The sequence below is a fragment of the Arachis stenosperma genome, chromosome 5 (assembly GCF_014773155.1).
Source record: "Arachis stenosperma cultivar V10309 chromosome 5, arast.V10309.gnm1.PFL2, whole genome shotgun sequence".
Taxonomy (NCBI): Eukaryota; Viridiplantae; Streptophyta; class Magnoliopsida; order Fabales; family Fabaceae; genus Arachis; species Arachis stenosperma.
The window spans coordinates 40924871-40950455 of record NC_080381.1 but is presented as its reverse complement, the minus strand read 5'-3'; the positions used below and the strand labels follow the sequence as shown (position 1 = coordinate 40950455).

The following is a 25585-nucleotide window of genomic DNA, read 5'->3' as shown; positions in this document are numbered from 1 at the left end:
GTCTAGGGTTAATCACTCTACTCTTCTCTAGTCATGCTTTCTAAAACTTTGTTCTTTATCTAACCAATCAACAAATATTTAATGTATTAATGCAAACATCATGAGGTCTTTTCAAGGATGTAATGGGGCTAAGATAAAGGTGATGATATAATATGTATGGCTAAGTGAGCTGAAATATGAATCTTTAATTAACCTAAGCTTTCACCTAACATACACACATACACTATATAACTCTAAAATCATGCCTAGCTACCCTATAATTCCCACTTTTGTATCACATACTCATGTACCAAATATTTCTTCTAATTTTATCACATATGCATTGATCTTTTATTAAACTTAGCATTGGGATAATTTTATCCCCTATTTATATATTTTTTTCTCTTTTTTTCTTTTTCTTTTTTTATTTTTTTTATTTTTTTATTTTTTTATTAAAAATATAAAAGTAAACATAACATATCAATGCACATGGATTTTTCATTTTTCTGGTCTCACATGAGTAGGTACCCAAATTTCCAATATTTTGTCAATGAAACACTGTACACTTTTATCAACATAAGTTCCCACAGTTCCCCACACTTAATTGATACATAATCCTTAACTTAAGCTAACCAAATATTCAATTTGGGGTATTTAATTTGTTTTTCCGCTTAAGGTTAGTGATGTGGTAAAATATAGAATAAATGAGGATTAAAAGGCTCAAAGTGGCTAACAAAGGTAATTGAAAGGGTAGGCTATTTGGGATAAGTGAGATAGTAACAAATAATGGCCTCAATTATATGCAAGCATGTAAATACACTAAACAATGGACATATAGAATGGAACAAAGCAAAGATTGCAGTTATAGAGAAGGAAACACACAAGAATAAAATATTATGGTTAAATAATGTAACCATGTAATTAAGCTCAAATCTCACGGGTTGTGTATTCTCAGCTATCAACCATGTTCCAAATACAACTTCCAACAAGTTTATCACAAATTTTCAATTTAAATTAGTGAAATACTATAAAATAGGGTCTTGAAAAGAAACTTATCACTTCAACCAACTAGTGGTAGAATATGCACAAAATTAAGCAAACATGCAATGAAACATGCAAATGCAACAATAAACTAACAAATAAAATAAAACATTGGTGTTGAGAAGAAAATAACTAACCCACGGAAGTCGGTATCGACCTCCCCACACTTAAAGGTTGTACCATCCACGGTGCAGTCTAAGATGTGCATGTGGACGGGTTTCTCCACCTGACGATTTTCTCCAAAGATTGTGCAGATGGACTTGTTTGTCTCCCCATTAAGAAGTTTTTCCTCTTTTTCCTTCTTCGGTGGCCAGCCTGAAAGAAGAGAAAAAGAAGAACAGGAACCCAAAAACAATTATAGAAAACAAATAAAATATGAGTGGGTAATGCTAAATAATAAGGGTCTCAATTACATGGTAGCTACAACATGCAGTGAGAAAACAGTAGAAGCATACAGCATATCAATAGTGCAAGAATTACAACAATGGGAAAGAGAGTGTGGGTAATACAAGATAGTATAAGTGCATATCAATGCAAAAGGAATACCAGTATTATAAAAATGAGCATTGACTTATGAATAAGAATACCCAATCAGAATAAAACAAGTCATAAAGCACCGAAATAATGCAAGAAAAGATGCAACAGTTGAATAAGAAAATTTAACACCAATGGAAAAATAATAAATTCAGAGAAGAAAATAAAAATATGCACAAAATTAGAATGTAATGAATGAAAGTATGCAAATAAATTAAGTAAAATAGGATGAAAGCGAAGAAGGATGAGAAGTTAAAGAGATGAAGTAAGAAAAAAAGAAGAAAGAAGAAAAGATAGAAGAAATTAGGATTAGAAAGAAAAGATAAGATAAGTGGTGGCACAGGGATCTAGTGGTGTTGCGTGAGTGACGCGCAGATGGGGAGACAACGCGTCGGCGTCGGTCACGCGTACGCGTGACCGAGCTTGTGCTACTCGCGTGAGTGCATCGTGGTGCTCGCACAACTCTCTGTTTGCATTGGGGTGTGTGCCAAAATAGCATATGACGCGTGCACGTCATTAACGCGGACGCATGAGTGTGCAGAATAGGAAAATGATGCGCACGCGTCAGGGACGCATACGCGTGAGTGACTTTGTGCCTTGGGCATAGTTCCCGCACCAGGCCATCACAAATTTCGGCCTGACACCTCTTTACGTCGATTTTCCAAGGTCACGCGTGCGCGTCATTGACGCGTACGCGTGAACTGCCAAATTTTCAATTGACGCACACGCGTGAGGGACGCGTGCGCGTGGTGATGCTTGTGCGATTGGCACACTTTCTGCATGGCTCCCACGTAACTTTCTGCCATTTTTTTATGCAATATGCAATATGCAGATGAAGATGCAAACTATATGTACTAATAATGAGAAGAGTCACTTAAAAAGAAAACTAAGAAGAGAGAAAAGAACGATCATACCATGGTGGGTTGTCTCCCACCTAGCACTTTTAGTTATTGTCCTTAAGTTGGACATTTGGTGAGCTCCTTGTCATGGTGGCTTGTGCTTGAACTCGTCTTGAAACCTCCACCAATGCTTGGGCTTCCAATAAGCTCTATCAATACCAGGTAAATTCTTCAAGCTTTGATAGAGTTCTTCACAAGCTTTGAGCTCCCAAAATTGATCCTTATATATTCCCGGATCCCAAATCCTGTTTCTACACCCGCCTTCAAGTGGATCATGATGATTCCATCCGGGTGATTCAGCCTTGGAATTCTCATTTAGGCACCCAAACATCCTCCTAGACCCAATCAATTGAGAATTATACCAACCTCTGCACTTCAACTTGGAGCATGCAACCATATTGAACCTTGCAGGACAACTCTTACCACTAACAATCTTCCTCTTACTCTTAATACCACAAAGAGCTCTAAGTTTACCATCCGTCTCCAGTAGCCCATATTCAAGTGGGAAAGTAAAGGTCAAGGATAAGAATTTTACCCACTTGAACGTTGTGTTGGACAGTAATGGCTTTGGGAGAGGTGTTTCTAATGATCTTGCAAGCTCCACACCCTTGTGCTCTTCTGTGAATTTTTCCACCTCCTTGTAAGCTTCTTCAATTTTAACCTCTTCCTCTTGGTAGCTTTCTTCTAATTCAATCTCCTCTTCACTGCTTTCCAAGGGCATGGGAGGTTGTGCTTCTTCTTCTTCTTTAATCTCCATGTCAAGTCCAATGGGAGAGGATTCAATTGTAGATAAGGATTCATCAATGATTGAGTCCATCTCTTTATCAATCTCTTCAAAGTCTTCAACCAGGCTATGCCTTGGAGGTTGTACACCCTCCTCAACATCAATTTCAAATGTCTTTGAAGAAGGCTCTATAATTTGACTTTCCCATGGAGGTTCAACATCTCCTAAGTCTTCAACCACTTCTTCCTCTTCAATAATTACGGCTTCCTCCAGTTGTTTTAGCATAAAATCGTACTCCTCCTTGATGATTTTCTTTCTATGACAACTCCCTTCAACTACTCCTTCATCTTCAAGGGTCTCTCCTACTTCCACATTTTGGGCTTCCTCTTGCTCCTCTAGAAATAGGGCCGCGTGTAACCGATCCATCACATTCCTAAGACAATCCCTTCTCTCTTGTTCCATGTCACTAGCATAATTGGGATCGTGTTGCTCTTGGGTTGATGGATGTGGGTGTTCTTTCATAGAGGGTGGTGGTGTACTAGAGCTTGAGGGTTGAGTATTGGAGGTAGAGGGTTGGTCCATGCGGGATATAAGATTTTGGAGTGTAGAGGTTAGACTAGGGATAGAGGCAAGTGTGGTCTGAAGCTCTGTTTGCCCTTGGTGAATAACACCAAGGGTGTTGTCATCCAGTGGAGGTTGGGGTGGATAGGAGGGTTCATTATTTTGGAGAAAGGGTGCATGGTAGGAAGGTGGTTCTTCTTAATAAGGATATGGAAATGGTGAATATTGAGGTGGTGGTTCTAGGTGTAGTTCATGTGGTGGTTGGAGTGGTGGATGTGGGTCAGGGTCATATAGGGGTGTTTGGTGGTAAGAGGCTTGTGAGTTTGGTGGTTCAAAGGTATGTTGTGGAGGTGGTTCATAAGCATAGGGTGGGGCTTGTTGGTAACTACAAGGGAGTCCACCATATCTATCATCTTGGTACGCACCTCAGAATGGCTCTTGACCATAGTAATTTAGTGGAGGTTGGTTGTCACAAAAAGGTCCACCATAACTATTGTCTTCGTATGCATCATAGAATGGTTTTTGGTTATAGCGCATTGGAGGGGGTTATTGCCAAGAGGGTTGATCAAATCCTTATGGCTCCTCCCATCTTTGATTCTTCCAACCTTGATGCCTATTTTCATTATAGCTTCCATTCCTTACAACAACATTGGAACCAAACTTGAAACCAGAGGGGTGAGAATTCATAGTAGCTAATAAAAATTTAAAACAAAAACAAAAACAAATAAACAAGCAAAAGCAAATATTTACAATAACCAATAATAAGGCACACGTTTGCAATTCCCCGGCAACGGCGCCATTTTGACGAGAGGACTTCTGCCGGTAAAGAATTTCACAAAAATAATCATGTTGTAAGTATAGCTTCTAAACCAGTAAAGAATCCTTTCGTATAAAAGTTTTGGTTGTCACTAAAGAAAACCCAATAAAATTTATAACCGAAGGATTCAAACCTCGGGTCGTCTCTCAAGGAATTGCAGGGAGGTGTATTTATTATTGGTTATGGAAACAGGTATATTTTTGGGTTTTTGAAATAGGGAACAGGAAAATAAACTGGCAATAAAGTAAACTAATTATCATGAAAACCATTGCAAGGTATAAGAACTGGAAATCCCATCCTAGTTATTCTTATCAGGTGTGATGAGAATTGTTTATTGCTCCCACTTAGTTAACCCTTACTAAATAAAGAAAAGTCAAGTGGACTAATCAATTTGATTCCTCAAGCCCTAGTCAACTCCTATGGAAAGACTAGCTTTAAAGGGATCCAAATTAATCAGCAAATTCCAATTTTCAATCGTCAGCTGAGTTTGATAACTCAAGTGTCACCAATTACTCAACCAAAGCAAAGGGAAGAGAAAAATCCAAATTATTTATATAATAAATAAAAGAAAGCAATCATAAATCTGAAATACCTCAAATTGTATTAAATAGAAAATCAAATTAAACATAGGAATCCATAAACCAAATTGGAAAAATAAACAAACTAAATTAATAGAATAAATAAAAATAGAAGAGAAACCAAAGTAAAGGAACATTGAACCTGGAATGAAGAAGTAAACCTAAAACTAAGAGAAATCATAATCCTAAAACCTAAGAAAGAGGAGAGAGCCTCTCTCTCTCTCTCTAGAAAAGTACATCTAAAACCTAAATTGTGAATAATGAATGTTGTGTCAATGAATGGATGCATTCCCCCACTTTATAGCCTATAATCTATGTTTTCTGGGCCGAAACCTGGGTCAGAAACAGCCCAGAAATCGCTGGGGTGAAATCCGCCACGCTGGTTTTTCGTCAGTGCGACGCGTGCGCGTGAATCACACGTGCACGTCGCCTAGCTGTACGGCCACTGATAAACCACTATTTTATGGTTTATATTGTGTTTAATTGAGTGGTTTTTATCAAATTCTTGCCCACCTATTCATATGATTTGCATGATTTTACAATTCCTTCCTAGTTTTATGCTATGATTGAAAACCTGCTTCCTAAGCCTTTAATTTGCATATTTTAAATTCTCCCCTATACCATTCAATACCGTGATATGTGTGTTAAGTCTTTCAGGCTTTATAGGGCAGGAATGGCTTAGAGAATGGAAAGGAAACTTGCAAAAATGGAAGGAACACAAGAAACTAAGGAGATGACTAGCGAGGAGCGACGCGCACGCATGGCTTACGCGTGGACGCGAATTAGAGAAAATCACAGCGACGCGTACGCGTCAGTGGATTAGATTTCGTGCAAATGACGCGAGCGCGTGCCTGGCGTGCACGCGTGAAAAGGAAAACCGTCAAACGACGCGTATGTGTGACCGACGCATACGCGTGACATGTGCGATCTGCAGAAAATTCAGAAAACGCTATGGGCAATTTCGGGCCACATTTTAACCCAGTTTTTGGCCCAGAAACACAGAATAAACCCAGGGAACATACAGAGACTCAAGGGGGGATTTACTTAACACAACATTCATTCACATAATTTTAGGTTTAGATGTAGTTTTTAGAGAGAGAGGCTCTCTCTTCTCTCTTAGGTTTTAGGATTTAGGATTTCTTTTAGGATTAGGATTTCTTCTTCTCAATTTCCAGGTTCAATGTTCCTTTTATTTATTTTCCCAATTTAATTTATGAATTTCCATGTTAGATTTGATTTCTTTTATTAATGCAATTTGAGGTATTTCAGATTTATGATTTTTACTTAGCTTTTTAGATTCTTGGCTTTAATTGATGAATTGATTAATTGGAGACACTTGAGTTATCAAACTCGTTGTGATTGATAATTGTTATCTTTTCTAATTAATTTGAATTCCAATAACTCTAGTCTTTTCTTAGGAATTGACTAGGATCTGAGGAATCAAATTGATTCATCCACTTAACTTACCTTCATAGTTAGAGGTTAATAAGGTGGGAGCAAAATCCAATTCTCATCATAATTGATAAGAATAACTAGGATAAGACATCTATTTTTCATATCTTGTCAAGAGTTTTTCTAGTTATTAATTTATTATTCCTGCAATTTATTTTCCCTATTCAACCTTTCAAAAAACCCAAAAATATTATTTTTCATAACCAATAATAAATCATACTTCCCTGCGATTCCTTGAGAAGATGACCCGAGGTCTGAATACTTCGGTTATAAATTTTATTGGGTTTTGTTACTTGTGACAACCAAACTTTTGTACGAAAGGATTCTCTGTTGGTTTAGAAACTATACTTACAATGCGATTATATTCTTGTAAATTTTTTTACCGATAGAAATCAGTTCGTCAGCCACTATGACAAATTATATATCATTTTGAAACCCCAGATGTTAGTTTTCCAACGCAACTGGAACCGCCGCATTTGGACCTCTATAGCTCAAGTTATGATCAATTTAGTGCGAGAGGGTCAGGCTGGATAGCTCAGCAATTCCTTCAATTTCTTATATTCCTTCCACTTTTGCATGCTTCCTTTCCATCCTCTAAGCCATTCCTACCCTATTCTTTGACCAATTTCGGATATACTGGCTTTTGGATATTGAAAATACTTTCCCATTTCAAAAGATGAAAATTAACTTTGAAATCAGTTCCTTTTTCAACTAGCACATCAAAGTCAACAACAAAAGTAGAACAAAGAGAGCGTTTTGATATTACTTGTTTGTGAAATTCATAGTCCATGTAGCAGGTAAACCAGAGAGGATTATAGTGAGAGTAAGAAGGTTTACCAAAGTGGGTTTTGTAATTAAGAGAGTCAAATTTAGAAGGTTCTCTGGTAGGTTAGAGAATAGGACGTCTGGATCCTTTGGAGGGATGACTAGATGGAACAGAACGTCCTGAGGGATAAGGGATTGAGCGTGGAGGAAGAGATGGCAGAGGATTTCTCCATTCAAGGGACCTTTTCCTTTTCCTCCTTTTGTCCGAGATGACTTAGCCCCCTTTTGTGCTGAGAAAGCCCTAGGATGGATGACCTTTCTTGCAAAAGATTCTGTCGGTTGAGGTGACTGAAAAGAAGAAGAGTGAGAATGAATGTGTATGTGAGTGTGTGACTGAGGTTTTGAATGAGGAGGGTTGCGAGGAGGAATGTAGGTACCGGTGCCTCTTCTAGAAGCAACTTTCTTTCTCATAATAAAAAGGTAAGAATAAATAGATGGGAGAGAGAAAGGCATAGTGAAGTAGTGGAGAAGAGAAAGGTTTCTTGATTGAAACTGTCTTTAATGCACAATTAAATATTCTCTTGAAAACTTGAATTTATTTAAAGAGAACGGGTTTCAAGAAAAAATATAAATTTTAAAAACTATGAAATTTTAAAGTAACTGAACAAGTAGGATTTGAAAGGTAACTGACTGATTTGACATAAGAAGAAAATTGAATTAAACTTCAATTTTTTTTATTTCAATGATCTATGTAAGTATGAGCCTCATTTCATTAAACAAAACTTTTCTCACTTGGGCCGAATGATGGTGACGAGGAAGCACGCTAGGCCACTTCGAGTCTAATTTCCAGTTCATATCACATGAGATTTCTGGGCCTTGTTCAAGCCTTATAGAGGAGGTCATCATTTGCCCAGTTTTGTCTCCCTACGACCTGTGAGACAAAAACAACTAGAAATGAATTAGGCATATTTACTCTACAGGTTTGATATTGATCATTCCCAGAGTAGTTCTTAGTTTACAGAACCTATCTTCACACAAAGGTTTTATGAAGATGTCAGCTAGTTGATCCTCCAATTTCACAAGTTGAATATCAATAGTTCTCTTTTGCACATATTTCCTTATATAATGATGCGCTTAGTTCTTGAGTGCAATACAGGATTTTTAGAAATGTTTATGACACTCATGTTATCACAAGGTAAAGGGTTACTATTAATTTTCAGTTTGTAATTGGCAAGCTGGGTTTTGAGCCAAATCAATTGTGAACAGCAAGCAGAAGAAGATATGTATTCAGCCTCAGCCGTGGATAAAGCAAAAGTAGCTTACTTTTTGTTTGACCAAACATTTAAGGATTTTTCAAGAAAGCAACACATCCCCGAAGTGCTTCTCCTATCCACACGATCACCCACAAAATATGCATCACAATACCCAACTACATAGAATTTATCAGTTTTAGGATACCACAAACTGAGGTCAGATGTGCCTTTGATGTATCTAATGATTCTTTTGACAGCCAAAAGATGTGATTCTTTTGGGTAAGATTGAAATCTAGAACACAACCCACACTTTGAATAATGTCCGATCTAGAGGAGGTTAGATACATGAGTGATCCGATCATTCTTCTATACCAAGTTTCATCAACATCTTTTCCATTTTCATCCTTGTCAAGTTTAATATTTGGATACATAGGAATAGTCATGATTTGGAATTTTCTAAACCAAATTTCTTCACCAACTCTTTGGCATATTTACCCTGGTGTATAAATATTCCACTAGGAGTTTGTTTAATTTGGAGTCTAAGGAAGAATGTAAGTTCTCCCATTAAACTCATCAAACTCACTAGTCATTAGTTTTCCAAAATCTTCACATAAGATATTGTTAGCCGATCCAAACCTAGTGTCATCTACATACACTTGAACAAGCAAGAAATGATCATTAGACTCTTTAATGAATAGAGTAGTATCTATAATACCCCTTTGAAAATTATTTTGTAACAAGAAGGAACTAAGCCTTTTATACCAAGCTCTAGGAGCTTGTCTAAGGCCATAAAGAGCCTTAGAAAGTTTAAAAATATGATTTGGAAACTCATTGTTTTCAAAATCGAGGGTTGAGCTACGTAGACTTCTCTATCAATAAAGCCATTTAAAAACGCACATGTGACATCCATTTGAAAAGTTTAAAACCTTTTTGGGCAGCATAGGCAAGCAATAGTCTAATTGCTTCCATTCTTGCTACCAGAGTAAATGACTCATCAAAGCCAATGCCCTCTTCTTGATCGTACCCTTGGGCCACTAATCTAGCCTTATTTCGAACCACACTATCATCCTCACCCAATTTGTTTCTAAATATCCATTTGGTACTGGTTACCTTTTTGCCATTCGGGTAAGATACAAGACTCCAAAACTCATTCTTTTCAAATTGGCCTAACTCTTCTTCTATAGCTTTAAGCCAAGGAGGATCTTCAAGGGCTTTCTTCACATTTTGGGACTCTAAATGGGATAAAAAAAAAGCAAAGTTATTGATTTTAGTTTTCTTTTTGCTTGAGAATCTAGTTATGACTCCATGGGACGGATCTCCAATGATGAATTCATGAGGATAATTTTTTAAGAACTTCCATTCTCTAGGCCTTTGAGATGAGGTTTTAGTTTGGCTTTGATTCGATTATTCAATATTTACAGGTCCAGAAGATCCTGCTTCTTCAAGAGATAAAATCAAATTGTCTTCTACATCTTGAACAGTATGGTCAGAATTGGGATTTTTCATAGAGGGGATTGATTTGTCTTTTTCTTGATTCTCTTGTGGGTTCACCTCAACTTTAGTTCTTGCATCATCTTCTATAACAGAACTTGGAATGAAGTTAGTATCACAAAAAAGAAACATGTATAGATTCCTCTATGGTTCTATGTTCTTTGAGATAAATCCTATATGCTGTACTAGTGGTTGAGTATTCTACAAACATACCTTTATAAGATTTTGGATTAAATATTCCAAGATTATCTTTATTGTTTAACACAAAATATTTGCAACCAAATATGTGAAAGTACTTGAGATTTGGAGGTGTTCCTTTCCATATCTCATAAGGAGTTTTTTTTAACCCGTTTCTAACGATGGTTCTATTTAAAATGTAACAAGTTGTGTTTACAGCCTCTGCCCAAAAGAATTTTGGAACTTCATTTTCACAAAGCAATGCGCTAGTAATTTCTTGGAGACTTCTATTTCTCCTTTCAACAACCCCATTTTGTTGAGGAGTTCTATGAAAAATAATGAGAAATTCCAAATACATGGCAAAAGTTTTCAAAATCTTGATTTACAAATTCTTTTTCATGATCACTTCTTATGCAAGCAATTTTTAAATCCTTTTCATTTTGAATCTTTTTGCAAAGAGAAGAGAAAGAGTTGAATGCATTATTTTCGTGAGCTAAGAAAAGAACCCATTTGAATCTAGAAAAATCATCAACCACTACTAAACCATAATGTTTTCCTCCCAAACTTTGAGTTCTAGTGGGACCAAAAAGATTAATGTGTAGCATTTCCAATGGCCTTTTGGTAGAGATTTCATCTTTGGGCTTAAAAGAAGATTTGGTTTGTTTGCCCAATTGACAAGCATCACAAGTGATGTTCTTGTCAAACTTTATGTTAGGAATTCCTCTAACCAAGTTTTTCTTTACAAGTTTAGAAATTTGGTACAAGCTTGCATGTCCTACTTTCTTATGCCAAAGCCATTTTTTAGATTACATGGAAGTAAAACATGCCACATTTTGTTGTTTTAGTTCCTTTACAGTAAGTTCATACACATTATTGCACATTTTTGCTTCAAACAAAATTTCACCTAATTTTTTCAAATGACTAAGAAATCCAATTTCCTATAGATAACTAAGTATCCTAGGTCGCATAATTGGGTATTGCTTAGTAAATTGTGTTTCAATCTGTCAACAAGAATTTATGAAAGAAGAGAAGTTTTTACCTACTTTACCTATGGCAATAATTTTTTCTTTACCATTATCGCCGAAAGTTACGAAGCCTCCATCATACTTGTCTAGCTTGATGAAGAACGTAGACTTTTTGGTCATATGCCTAGACCATCCACTGTCTAAGAACCACATGTTGTCCTTCCTTTTGGATTCTAGGTAAAACTGGAAGAAGTTCTTAAGTGACCTTAGGTATTCAATTTTTTTGGATCCTTAAAGGTTAAACCATCTCCTTTAGCCAAGACCATTATAGTTGCCAACTATTTTGTAGACTTTGTCACCAATTATTTTTTCAATTATAAAGCATTGATTAGGAAAATGTCCATCCCGATTGCATAAACGACAAAATCTTTTAGGTTGGTGTTTTTTGAGAAGATTTGGGTCTTGAAATCTTATGTCATTAGAAGTGGAGGTCACATTTTCAAATATTGAAATGTTAAAAATAGTTTCAGATTTTTCATAAAAACCCAAACCAGCCTTTTCATAAAGACGTCTTTGACTAGCCAAAATTTTATTTAAATTTTCAGAACTTTGAGCAAACTTGGCTAGATCTTGTTTTAAACTTTCAACCTCTTTATGCAACCTATTATTTTCTTCAAAATAGTTTAAATATGCAATCACTGAATGCTGTTTCTCACAACCTCTAATTTCACCCTTAAGCTGCTTGTTTTCTTCAATAAGATCAGTTGTGGTTTCAGCTTATCTTAGTTTTTCTTTGAGAAAAGCATTTTCACCTTTTAGGATGTCATTTGCCAATTCAAGATCATGGCATTGATTAAGAAAACTTCTCAATTTTTTTGTGAGGTGATCAGTCATGAGATGAAGGTCTTCATTAGAAGTTTCAATGAAAATTACCTTATCAGTTTCATTGTGGTTGGCCATGAGACAGGCTTGAGTGTTATTTTCTGAATTCTCATCATCATCTGAGTCATTTTCTAGATCTTCTCAAGAAGTCATAAACCTTTTCTTCTTGTCTTTTCACGTCTTATCTTCTTTCTTCTGTGTTGGACAGTCAAACTTGTAGTGTCTTGCTTCTTTACAGTTGTGGCAGATGATCTTGCTTAAGTCCTTCTTTGGTCTTCTTGAGCCGCTTCCCTTGCTTTTACCTTTCTACTTCATCATTTTTCTGAATTTCTTAGCAAAAAAAAAAACAAACTTGTCATCTGATAAGTTATCACTTGATTCATCATCCAAAGACTCAGTACATGATTTGAGAGAAATTCCTTTTCTCTTTGTGTCTTTTTTTAAGTGTGTAATTTCAAAAGCAAGTAATTTTTCTCTTAACTCATCATAAGTCATTTGACTAATGCCACCACTCTCAGCTATGACAAGAGCCTTAGATTCCCACTCTTTTATGAGACTTCTCAGAACTCTCCTCACTAGCACAGATTCAGGGTGAGTAATTCCCATAGCATCTAAGCCGTTGATGATGACGGTGAATCTTTTGAACATTTCATCAATAGATTCTCCTTACTTCATAGAGAACATCTCGTATTCTTTACACAGCATGTCTATTCTGGTCTGCTTCACATGGATAGTGCCTTCGTGTGTGAATTGGAGCTTATTCCATATTTTCTTTGCTGTTTTGCACCTTGATACCTTTCGGTATTTTTCAAAACTGATAGCATAGTTAAGCATGTTGACAGCTTTAACGTTGACATCAATTTTTTTCTTTTCTTTATCGTTCCATTCAGCTTCTGTCTTGGGAATAACTATACCATTTTCTCCTATTTTGGTTCGGACATGGCGACTATTCATGATGATCTTCCATATGTTGTAGTCCACCGATTGAACAAAGATCTTCATTCTTTCCTTCCAATAGTTGTAGTTCTTTCCATTGAAGAATGAAGGTCTGTTGTTTGATTACCCTTCTGTCATAGTGTATGCCACTATGCTGGGACCGTTGTTGCTTGCAATCAGGATCTTTCCTTCAAGCTGTAAAGTTTGATCTCTTTGAGACCAAACTCTAATACTAATTGATAGTTATCAGTGGCTAAGAGAAGGGGTGTTGAATCTTGGCCACCCTTTTCTTCTTTTCGTGTAACCTTGCTTTCTGTCAAGAAAATAGGAGACGTTTTGGTTTTGTCTCTCAATGCAGAAGGAGTTATTTTGTTTTGTCTCCTATAGTAAAGAACCAAAAATAGAGAAGAGGGAAGAGAGTGACACACAGATGTATCCATCATAACTGTGATGGAATTTCACTATCTTTTAACATAATTACATTCACCAATTCTCCCTAGGATATACACCAATCCTATTTGGGACAAGTCTAGATTCTAACCTAACCTAAACTTGACTAGGACTCAACCTAGCTTTCAACAGCAAAGTGCTAACCCAACTTGGAAAGGAATTTCCACAGGATCATGACACAAAATAGAAATTCATACAAAGAATTTCTGAGATAACTATGACTTTTTCTTCAAGTCTAGCTCACTGCCTTTTTTAATTCATTGGTTTTTTCTTACAAACCTCACCATGTTTGTCTTTTTCAATGAGACTCAGACAGACTAAACTAAGAAAAAGAAATACTAAATAGTATCCATGAAGGAGAAGAACTTAGAATAGCTTAGGTAGCTATAAGAACCAAACTAAGTGCTCTATTCCACTCTCTTACTTAACCCTTGGCTGTTCACCCTTATCATAGAAGAGTGAAACCTCCAAGGTTTGAACCAAGTTCAACACTTAGGTTGTCTTCTTCCTCCTTCATCAGAACTTGTAGCGGCATGGTCAATGGAGAGAGAGAAGGCTGAATCTTTGAACTGTGAATCTTTTTTTTGGCTCTAAGTTTGGTTTTGGACCGTGGATACAAGGCAGAGCACCATTGACTTCTTCCTTTTCATGGTTGCTTGATTTGTTCTTGAAGTTCAGCAGATTTCTTCATGGTTTGTCGTTGAAACATGAATAAAGAAACCACCTTTTTGTGATCTTCTGATGCTTTGATATCTTCCTTTATTGTAGCCCTTCTTCTTGCTTGAAATTGGAAACAAGCTTTTGGTTCTTCGCTGAGCCCTAGTTTCGGATCGTTCCTCTTTCTTCTTGGTTTTGTGACTTGATGTGATAGGAAAGAAAGGGAGAAGAGAGAGTTTGGGCTTTAGTAAAAGTAAAATGAAATTCAATCAAATTTGGAGTTCAGATTTCAAAAGAGTGAATTTTGGTTGATCACCAAAAAATAGGGCTTATATCTTTATTTGGGCTTTCTATCTTTCTTTTCTCTCATAAGATTTAGAGGCTTATGATGCGGCATGGTTTGGTTATGTTTAATAAAAATAATGGACCAAAGTATGTGTATGTTTGGGTTTGAGTATTTGCTTCTTGGACCAAGTTAATTAAATTAGGTTTCTTTATACTTAAACAAAAGTATCACACAGACAATTGATAAATGAACCCAATAATATTTCGTCATCATTTCAATTAAGTTTTAGATTTTCAAACTCAAAAATTATTATTATTATTATTATTATTATTATTATTTAGGATAAAATATATTTTTTATCTTTGAAGTTTGACAAAAATTTTAAAAATACCCCTAAATTTTATTTTGTTTTAATTTTGTCTCAAAAGTTTTTTATTTGCATCAAATATACCCTCAGCCGCTAATATTTCAAAAAATTCCAGACCAATCCAACAAAAATGCATGAAAATTATGCTTAATTTACTTGTGTTGAAGGTTCTTCTTATAAAATTGTTGTTGAATTGGTCCTAAATTTTTTAAAAAATTAGCGGTCAAGGATATATTTGATGAAAATCGAAAATTTTTTGAACAAAATTAAAATAAAATAAAAATTAGGAGTTTTTTTAAAATTTTTACCAAATTTCAGAAGCAAAAAATATACTTTACCCTATTTTTTATTTTCTAACAATCTTTAAAAATTATTTTTATCAGACAAATTAATCCTTGTGTTGTTTTGAACGAATGAAGAATAATTTGTCTTAGAGTATATTTTTTTGAAAACCTAATTTTTGAATAATAAAATTTATTAGAGACTTATTTATTTAACATGTATATTAAAAAATTAATTAAAACAATAAAGAGACTAATTTGTTTGATGAGAATAGTTCTCAAGAATTTTAGAGAATAAAATATTATTGAAAACCAAAATGTTTGATCTAAAATTTTTTTGGGGATAAATTTAAATATTCGGTCTAATTAAAATAAAATATTTAAATTTGGTTTAATAAAACTTTTATTTTTAAAAATAACTTAATAAAATATAATCTTTTAAATTATAACATCTACTTTTGGTATAATAAATACAAATAATAATAATAATTATATTTAGTAAAATAATTTTTAAAATTTAAAAATACTATAATAAATATAAATATAATAATAAATTAAAAATTTATTAATATATAAATCTATATTAAATTTTTAATTTTAATAAACATAAATTAATTTTAAAAAATTTTATTTTATATACTTTCAAAAACACTCTTATTTTTTAAAAAATTATAAATATAACACATAATTTTTTTTATTTACCAGCCACAAACTTTTTCAAAGAATTCTACCAAGGCTAAATGTTAACACCTTACTAAAGATGTGGTAATAAATGGAAATGGGGGCAAAATGGTAAATTAGGGGTATGGGTAGAGGCGCCCTCCCTTGTACACATCTGAGAAGGAAGACAGATAGCAAAGGCTCCGTCCATATAAGCCCATCAAAGTTCCCCACCACAGAGAAGAATCTCTCTCCTTTCTCTCTCTTTCAATTTCTGTCAACAAAAACTTGCCCAAACTCTCAACTCTCATCAACCCCTCTCTTCTCTTCTTAACCACTCCGATTCATTCAGAGTGATGGGAATGATCTCTCCTCATTCCCACAACTCCCACATTACTGCAATCCTCATCACCTGCTTCTTCCGCCATAAATTCTAAAACCACACATCACTTCCAAACCCTACGTTTTCTGATCCACAAGGCTAGCTAAGCCATATAGCGTCTTATTATTTGATACTCTCTCTCTCTCTCTCTCTCTCTCTCTCTCTCTCTCTTTGTTTGTTGGCTATGGCGAGTGGTAAGCTTTATGGGGGTTCCAGCATGTCCCTTCTGCTCCAAAACGAGAGTAGACTTCCCTCTTCATCTCAAGTTCTTGACTCTCTTTGGCTTCACACCTCTGACCCTTCTTCTTTCCAAGGTCAACAGTCAACTACTCCTTCCTCCTTCATGCTCTTTTCCAACTTTCCTCTCTTCAAAATCATCTCATTTCAAATACCGCATATAACTGCATACATAATTACACAACTTCACAAGCTTAATTTGAACCAAAAAAAAATGTTAGCTTCTTTTGGAAACCATGGAAATCGACTTTCTTTATTTTTTAGAAAATTGAGATGACCAACCGAATAATCTCATTTTCACTCTGATCCTTCTGTAAAACGAGAAATCATAGTTGGTTTCTGTAATATTTTTATATTTATTACCATGTTAGGTAATATAAGAGAAAGTATAAGAAACTAAGTTTTAGTTAGAAATATTAAACTAGTTTTTTTTTAGCATTTAGAGTTAAGAATTTATGGCTTAGGATTTACAATTTATGATTAAACAAAAAGTTAGTTTCCTAGCATAATTCATGATATAAAATTGTTGGTAATATATAATGATGACTTGTTTCCTGTGAATTGTTACAATGATGTATAGGAAAATTAAGAATTGCTCCTGGCAGATAGTTAGAGCAGGGGAATGAAAGTGAAAGAGAAAGTGAATGTTTATTTTTGGTTTCTTTTTCAGGTTCAAAAAACATGGTTGTTGATTTTGAGAATGGAAGAGGAAGCAGCATAAGAGACAGAAGCTTCTTCCAACAAGGGCTAATAGAAAAAGAAGAGAATAATAATAACGGGTGTGATGACGATTATGACCCTTCATGCTTCCAACAAACGGGTAGTAACGGTGGTAACAGCAAGAAACGGAGGCTAACGAGCGAGCAGGTTCAGTTCCTGGAACGAAGCTTCGAGATGGAGAACAAGCTCGAACCCGAAAGAAAAGTTCAGCTTGCGAAAGAGCTTGGGTTGCAGCCAAGGCAAGTGGCGATTTGGTTCCAAAACCGAAGGGCAAGGTTCAAGACGAAGCAGCTTGAGAAAGAGTATGGTGCACTGAAAGCTAGCTTTGACAAACTCAAAGGTGACTATGAAAGTCTTCTTCAACAGAATGACAAGTTAAAACAAGAGGTAACAAATGGTGAAAGAAAGAATGAATGAAAAGAAAGAAAAATATATGGAGACACACTTGCAACATACCATGCCCTCTGTTTTTAGCTTTTTTATGCTTTATGCTATGCTACCTATTTCAGTTCTTTATTGCTTTAATAAAGTTTAATATTTGTCACACTAAAAATGAGGATCTCCCTTAAGAGGATAGAGGAAACTAACTGAGGTTGAGGTTGATAGTTAAAAATTATTAGATAATAATTTAATCAAATATGTTAACTCATTTAATGATTTTCAATTATTATACTGTATATGAGTATTGATCAATTTTAATTTTTTAATAAATAAATAATAGCTTTTTAATCTAATGATAAAATTCCTTTACTTTTTTTTTAAAATGAAATTATCTTATTTTTTTAGGAATTCGAAGAGTTTATTGTAATGTATAATTGCAAGAGTTTAATTTTGGTGTGACAATATATAACAGGTGAATGCTCTTAGGAACAAGTTGATTCCTAGAGATAAAGAGGATGAGAATTGTTCTTCAGATGAAAAATCCTCTCCACAGGATGTTGATACAATCAATTCAAACCACAACAAGGAGGAGGATGAGCCTATTATGATGGAATTGATGATCTCAAATTCAACCTCAAATGAAAATGGATCTAAGATGCCATTGCCACACCCAATCATTTTGACATGCAAGCAAGAAGATGCAAATTCAGCGAAAAGTGATGTCCTCGACGATTCGGCCGATAGTCCACATTGTACTAATAATGGAAACCACGACCACCACCACCACCATTTCTCGTCGTTCATGGAGGAGGAGCCGGCTGATTCGGATGATTACTCGCAGGATGACGATGATAATCTTAGCGAAAACCTATTGACTCTTCCTTGTTTGCCTAAGGTTGAAGATAATGATGCATGCTACCATGAACAAAATGAGAACACTTGTGGCTTTGGTTTTCCAGTAGAAGACCAAACCTTTTGTTTCTGGCCTTACTAAAAATTAAATAAAATCAGTCACTATATAGTAGCACTATATATGTTTCCCTCGTTGTAAAACTCTGTACTGGAAGAAGCAATAAAAACTTATGCTATTACTTCTAAGAAATAAAAATTATAATAATTCATTGCTTTATCCGCAAGGATTAGGAGGGGAGAAAAATAAAAAAAAAAAATTAATATATAATTCATTGACACAAAATCTAGGATATTTATAAGAACTTCAATGTCATGAAAGGCATCATTATTGACGGTAAAAGGTTAACGTATAATGAGAAATGCTAGGCAGTAGGCACGGTTAGAATTTATTATTGTTAGTCATCACTTACTTATTAACTCAATTTTTTTAATCTAATCATTTTAATCTAATAATTCAATAATATATTATATTCTATATTTTTAAATATTAATAATTATCTAATGACTAAAAATAAGAAATTCTAATGATCTTCTAATATTTTTTTATATAATTATTAACTGAAAACAAAGTAATAAATTAGTATAAATTAATGTATTTAAATAAAAATAAAAAACATACATAGGATTAATTAGATAATAGGACAAACACAAAAAAAAAAGAAGATAATAGGACTAAGTACAGTTAAGTAGCTACTAAAATTTTAAAATGATAGCCATGAGTCTCTATTATTAGTGTTGGCATACTAAAATTTCATGTGGGGTTAAACGTCACCAAATGTTTTATTACATTCTAATAATGTGGAAAAATAACTCTGTTTTGCCCTATTTCTCTGGATTCCTCTAGAGTGCAAAGTTGTTTTCATTCTTCCATTTAGAATATTTTTATTTATCATAATATGATTTATGTATCGGTCTTCACTCTTCTGTCCTAAGCAGGGACAGTTACAGTACAATGTATGCTTCCCATAAAGCTCCTATATGATGATGGTGCATGATGATGATTATGATATGGTGCATAATGATGTATTCATCATTTGTTAATCAACCTGATGAGAAACAGAAGAAGAAAGAAGAACAATTAATTAGTAATTGAGAGATGTTCAAATATAATACGTAATATCTACAGTACTATCTAATTGTCAATGTGTGTGTTTCACATTCCACATTTTGTAAAATTTATAATATTTCGAGAATACAGAGTATAGTGCTAAGAGGTTAGTATTTTTGTTAAATTTTGGTCAGCATTTAACCATTAAAATAAAATTGAATGATTTTACACTATTAAATGTAATCTTATACTATTAAAAATATCATTAATAACTAATTAATGGCTAAAAACTACAAAATCTATTGGTCTCTAAACTTTCTCTTTATTATTCCTCCTAAGTTTTCTTTTCCTTAGCCTGTGTATTTGAATTAGAAGAGTTATTGTATGAAAAAATTAGACTTTGGGATATAATACGGATACACAAATTTAGTAGAAAAAACAGTCAGAGAGTAAAATGTCTCAATTTTAGTAACACAAAACTTATATGATTTTTTTAAAAAAATTTCTCTTAAAAAAAGTCAAGGATAGTAGAGGAAGAAAAATACATAGGTTTTTCGTCTTGTTTTCTATGTCTATATTCTTCTTTTAGAGACGGATACTAATTGTAGTTTTTAAAATCTTTAGTACTTAAATGGAATTGTTTTCATCATAATTCATTAATGATCTGAAATTGACAAACAATATTAAGATATATTAGCTTGTGAATCTCTAATACTCAAACAAAATTGTTCGAAACTTGAATAGTGTCAAGTGTTCAAAACCTGGTACGATCCGAAACTCGATTCGGATTCAATAGATATTTTGTTGAGTTTGAATTTATTATTTTTGTCTTGTTATTTTTAGGTTGAATTCAATTTACACTTTGATCTACCTATCCGACTCAAAGTTTTGTTTTATAATAAAAATATATATTTTAGAATGAAATTAATAATGTCATATTATATTTTTATATTTTAATTAATATTATTTATATTATACGGTATTGTTTTTGTTTTAAAATAATTTATTTTAGTACAAATATGATATAAAATTTATTAAATTTAATTTTTAAAAATAAAATTTTATTACTTTAGTATATAAAATTTACAAATTTATATATACTAATTTTATGTCGGATCGATTTAGTTTAATAATCTGATTTATTTCAGGTCGTTTTTTGATCGAATCAAAATAGATTTAATGGTATTTTAGAGCCGTGTTCGAATTCAAGTCTAATTAAACTCATTAGGTCTTTTAACACTCTTAAATTGTATTAAAATTTTATTTTTATTCAAAAAAATGGCCAAGTGTAGTAAGAATTTGAATTTAAATTTTTAATTATAAAAGTTTTGATGTTATAAATTATTTATTTAAAAATCTTAAATTACAATTATATTAAGTATACATAAAAAATCAATTATCAAATTGTTGATTTATATAAAATATTTATTAAAATACAAAATACATATGTATTTATATAAAAAAATATAAGTGGATGATTTGGGGACTAATGTTTAAAGTGTATATATATAGCATTTTTGCTTAAACTAACATGAAAAATTACAAGACGACCTTGGTGTCAACTTACAAGGATATATCTTGTATGATTTTTCTTTAGATATTTAATTACATGATAGAACAGGTTACTGCCAGGTGCCAGCCCATTGATACAAATTAAATTTGAAACCGTTGCAATTAAAGTAGAGCTTGGATGAACTAACAGATAAACAAAAAGTGAGCACCCATTGAAGGCCGTGAAGGTCGCTTTAATTTATACTTGTCCCTTAAGAAATTAACTCCAATTGAATTCAATAGTCTAACACTAACACCCCCACGAGTGAAAATAATCATATTGAGTTTATCCAAGCAACTAACTCTTCTGAGCATGAGAAACTGTGAACAAATCTAACGTTGTAAGAAAAAAGAAGCTTGAAAAAGGTGGCAAGTAGTGAACTGCTGCTACAGAAGTCAAGGTTTTGGTGTGGTTCAATTGAACAATTTGGATTTGCAAGGACTTTTTAGACCCTGCCTAGCTCATTCATGATGTTGACATCTTCTAATTTCATCACCATTAAAATATATGAAATTCATTCTTGTAATCAAGCCCTACTTCTTTCCTTTTCTTCCTTTTTTTTAATTAATTTTTTTTAGCTGCTTCATGACAATTTTAGAATTTTTTTTTCGTCGAATTAATTCGCCAATGGAAAGTTCATGTAAAGCGTTTCACGCTTGTAAAATATTATCAACATTAATATTTGAAGTTAATTTTGATACATTGTCGGTATAAAATAATTCTATACACATACATTCAATCACGTAACACTACATTATCAAAAGTAACTATCATTTTTATTATCTGCGTAAATGGTCATCTGAAAGGACGAATATAATTACAAAATTGTGTAAAATATTTTATATTGTCAATACTAAAATTAAACTCTTAATATTTTACTCTATTTAATTATTACATCACACATTATTGAAAATATCATATCTCATTACAGAATTGATTGAGTAGTAGATAAATTTATTATTTGTTATTTCCAAAAGTTGTTATGAAATTAATTAAAAGAAATAAATAAATTATTATTTTAGTCTTTAACATTTTAGATAAATTTTAATTTTGTAAGCATCTAAATTTTTTTATTTTCATCTCAAATATTTTAATTGTTCTATTTTTATCATCTAATCAAATTTTTTTTTCTAAAAATATTTTTTTTAATATTATTTTCTTGTTTCTGTTATTCTTTTATTATATTCACTCTCAAATAGCTAAAACAATCACTATGACAATTAGGATAATATTTTTTTGCTATCTAAAAGAAAATTATATTAATGGAGAAAACGGACATTTTTAAAAGAAAAATTTAATCTTATAACAAGAGGATTAAAATAAGACGAAATAAGATATTTAGAATAAAAATATGACGTTTTAAATTTTAGAGACGAATTTAGTACTTAACCTAAATGTTAAATGATTAAAACCAAGATTGTGAGAACCGGACTGGTTATTGAACCAGTCGAGTGACTAGTTCAATAGTTCAATGGTTCAACCGAAGTCGAACCGTAATCAAACCGATTTAGTTAAATATAAAATAAAATTATTAAAATTAAATATATAACAACAATAAACTAAGTTTTCTTAATAGCATAAGATTTGCTCACCAAACATTTGTTCTTTGGTCTTATTCATAAGCTCATCTTAAGATTAGATTCATTGAACAATACATTGCTACAGTAATTGATTGTTACAACATCCATATATAGCAATCACAATCATCATTTCTTATTGTTTCTTTTAAACAAGAGAGGCAGCAAGAATTAAAAAATAAATAAATAAAGTATCAGAAACTCGAATTCAGAAAGAAATTTATGTTGGATATCATGAAATTATCATGAGCCAACAACAATATTAGCCCCTTTCTAACCTAACCAAAGACTTCCAAAATTTGATTAAGAAAAGAAATAAAAAATAATAATAAAATTTATTTATTTCCAATTGTAGTTATATGACAAACAGTACTTACACATATCAATAAAACATTTGCCATTACTGCAATTACAGCAAAATTGAGAATTATAGCCACTTAAAATCTAAAATTATATCAAAATTCTATTGAGCATTCAAAATCCAGAATCCAAAAACCAGTACAGCAGCCATTACATATAATTAACCAAATAATTAATTAAATAAATAATTCAAAATTGAATTACATACAGCAGCCATTACATACAGAACTCTGCATCAATCTATATAATTAACCAAATAAAGAACTCTGCATCAATTCATATAGTTCATTAACAAAATAAAAAAAATAGTTGAAAAATCAGTACAAATCACCGCAACAGAGAGTAGAGTGGACGTCTAGGTCACAGTGGCAGAACAGATCCCCAACGGCGTTGAAAGAGAAGCTTACTAGACGAGCAGACAACGTCGACCATGGAAGCTTTAGAGTTTAGATTCCCAGACGACCAAATGACGCCGACAACGCCACCCGTTGGATGTCCTTCTGCCCGGTGATAACAGCTCTTATGTGGTGCCGATTATGGTAGACTGGGAGGGACGGTGGCCTTCGTTGGAGTTGGATAAATTGATGAAGATAGGATTTGGAAGTGAAATTAGGGTTGAGGTGTGGTGGCTGGTAAGTGAGAGAACTGAGGTCTCACCATTTGTATAAGGGGTTGGGTAATTGGGTTTCGGGTCAGCTTTGTGAGTAAGCGGGTTGGGCTTGTTTAGGTTTTTTTTTTTTTTTGCGTCAAAACGACACCGTTTTGAATCTATAGCAAAAAATCGGTACTAATAAAAATTCGACCGATTTGACTGATTTTTTTATAGGTTTTTTGCAGAACGGTTTTAGGAAGCGACCGGACCGGTCTAGTAACCAATTTTCAGTTAATCCGGTTGAACCGGTCGGTCCGATCCGATTTTCAGAATCATGATTAAAACAGTTCTTGTAAAAAAAATTATGACAAAACAAGTCACAAATTTTCAAATTTAATTACTTAATTCATATAATAGGATCTAGTTAAGGTGACAAAAGGGAAAAAAGAAAGACTATTATAAATGAAGGCACCTTTCAGGGGATGGCCCTTAATGTATGTTTTTGACATTATTCACGTGAAATAAAAAGCGTTACTTAACTTGAGGAAGACACACTCAAGTAGCTAGGTGCAATTTAATTAACATTTCCATGCTTGGAACTTAGCGATGGAAAAAAGGGTGGTGTTTTCTGTAGTGTGAGAGAGATATGACAAAAGAGAAAAATTAACATTAATCAATCCCATATTAACTATATGTCCGCATTGGTATTTTTTTGATAGTTGCTACTTGCTATGCTGTTGGTGACTCCTGTATGGTGAGTTAGAGTGGTATACAAGTTAAATCAAGAAAGGTTGAATTGGGTCAAAAATGTCATGCTACTCCTTGTGTCAATTTTTTCAAATGTCATTGCTTTTTTGTAGGTTTATACAGCTATAAGGGTCAAAAGTTTCTTTGGTGGTCCTCAAAAGAGGAACACTGCTGAATTTGGCATTTGATTTTTGTGAAAGTGATGTTTTAATTGTTAGCTGTTTGTGCCGTTTGTGGTCCTTTTCCCTTTTTTTTCTTATTGGAATATCTATGAGTTTTGGAGGTCAAGGTTCATTAATTATAATCCATTTTTCCATGCCCTGTAGATGTATATATATAAATGAGTATCATACGCTATTGTCTTCTATCATTTGTACTAGAGAATCTTTCATTTCTGGGTTGAACAGCATAGAGAGAAAATTGATGTATACTTATGTGTTTATTCTGAATGAATTGAATTTAATGGCCTCTCCGTCGATCACCTTCTTATAATGTTGGCACTTGGCAGGGTTGGTGCACATTGTCTTAATTTGTGAATGTATATTGTGATATATACATTCAACAACAATTCTCTCATTTTATTCTTCAACTATGGTACAAGTTTGCAATATATAGTTATTGACATAGGTAGGGTTTGAATTTGTACTAGATAAATTAAAGTATTTGTCTAATCTCTTTATTTCAAGATATTGAATTCAATGCTTATGCCTCTGTTCTAATGTTTGCGCTTGGGAGCGAAGGTTATAAGTGCACATTTACATATATTTGTCTGTGAATGTGATTGAAAATTAACTGATGGTCTAATCTATTTTTTGCATCGATCTTATTGAAAATTAATATTATGAACGATCCAATGATTGTCACTAGATTATTATATGTAGTTTAAAAGAAAAATACCATCTGCATGATACATTTTTTAGTCTCATAATATAAATATCTAATACTTATTATGATAAGCATATCGGAATTTATTTATATCGAGTCTGATATCTATATTGTTTTTTAATATTATCAGTTTTGATGTATAGCTACGAAGCACACGGACACTTTGCTAAGTTGTAGTGTCTGCGTGTCGGATATATTTTTGATACAACACTCATCGACACTCGTCCGACATGTATGTCTATTGTGTCCAACCATGTCTTAATAAAAAATAAAAAATTCTCCTCTAGACACGCCTAGACATACCTAAATACCATCACGTGTCAACGTGTCCAGTCTTATTCTTAACATATATTCTTAAAATAAATTTAGATATAATATATATTATTATTTATTAAAACAAAAAATATTTTAAATACTTGATATAATTAAAATAGGAC

General features: G+C 33.2%; 1 protein-coding gene across 1 annotated transcript; it reads left to right on the top strand.

Moving 5' to 3' along the window:
- The first annotated feature begins 15991 nt into the window (after positions 1-15991).
- Positions 15992-18578, top strand: LOC130982886 (homeobox-leucine zipper protein HAT5-like). Its single transcript, XM_057907017.1, has 3 exons — positions 15992-16451; positions 17045-17481; positions 17948-18578. The coding sequence occupies exons 1-3, from the start codon at positions 16322-16324 to the stop codon at positions 18467-18469; spliced, it is 1089 nt and encodes a 362-aa protein (XP_057763000.1). The 5' UTR covers positions 15992-16321; the 3' UTR covers positions 18470-18578.
- The last annotated feature ends 7007 nt before the right edge of the window (positions 18579-25585 follow it).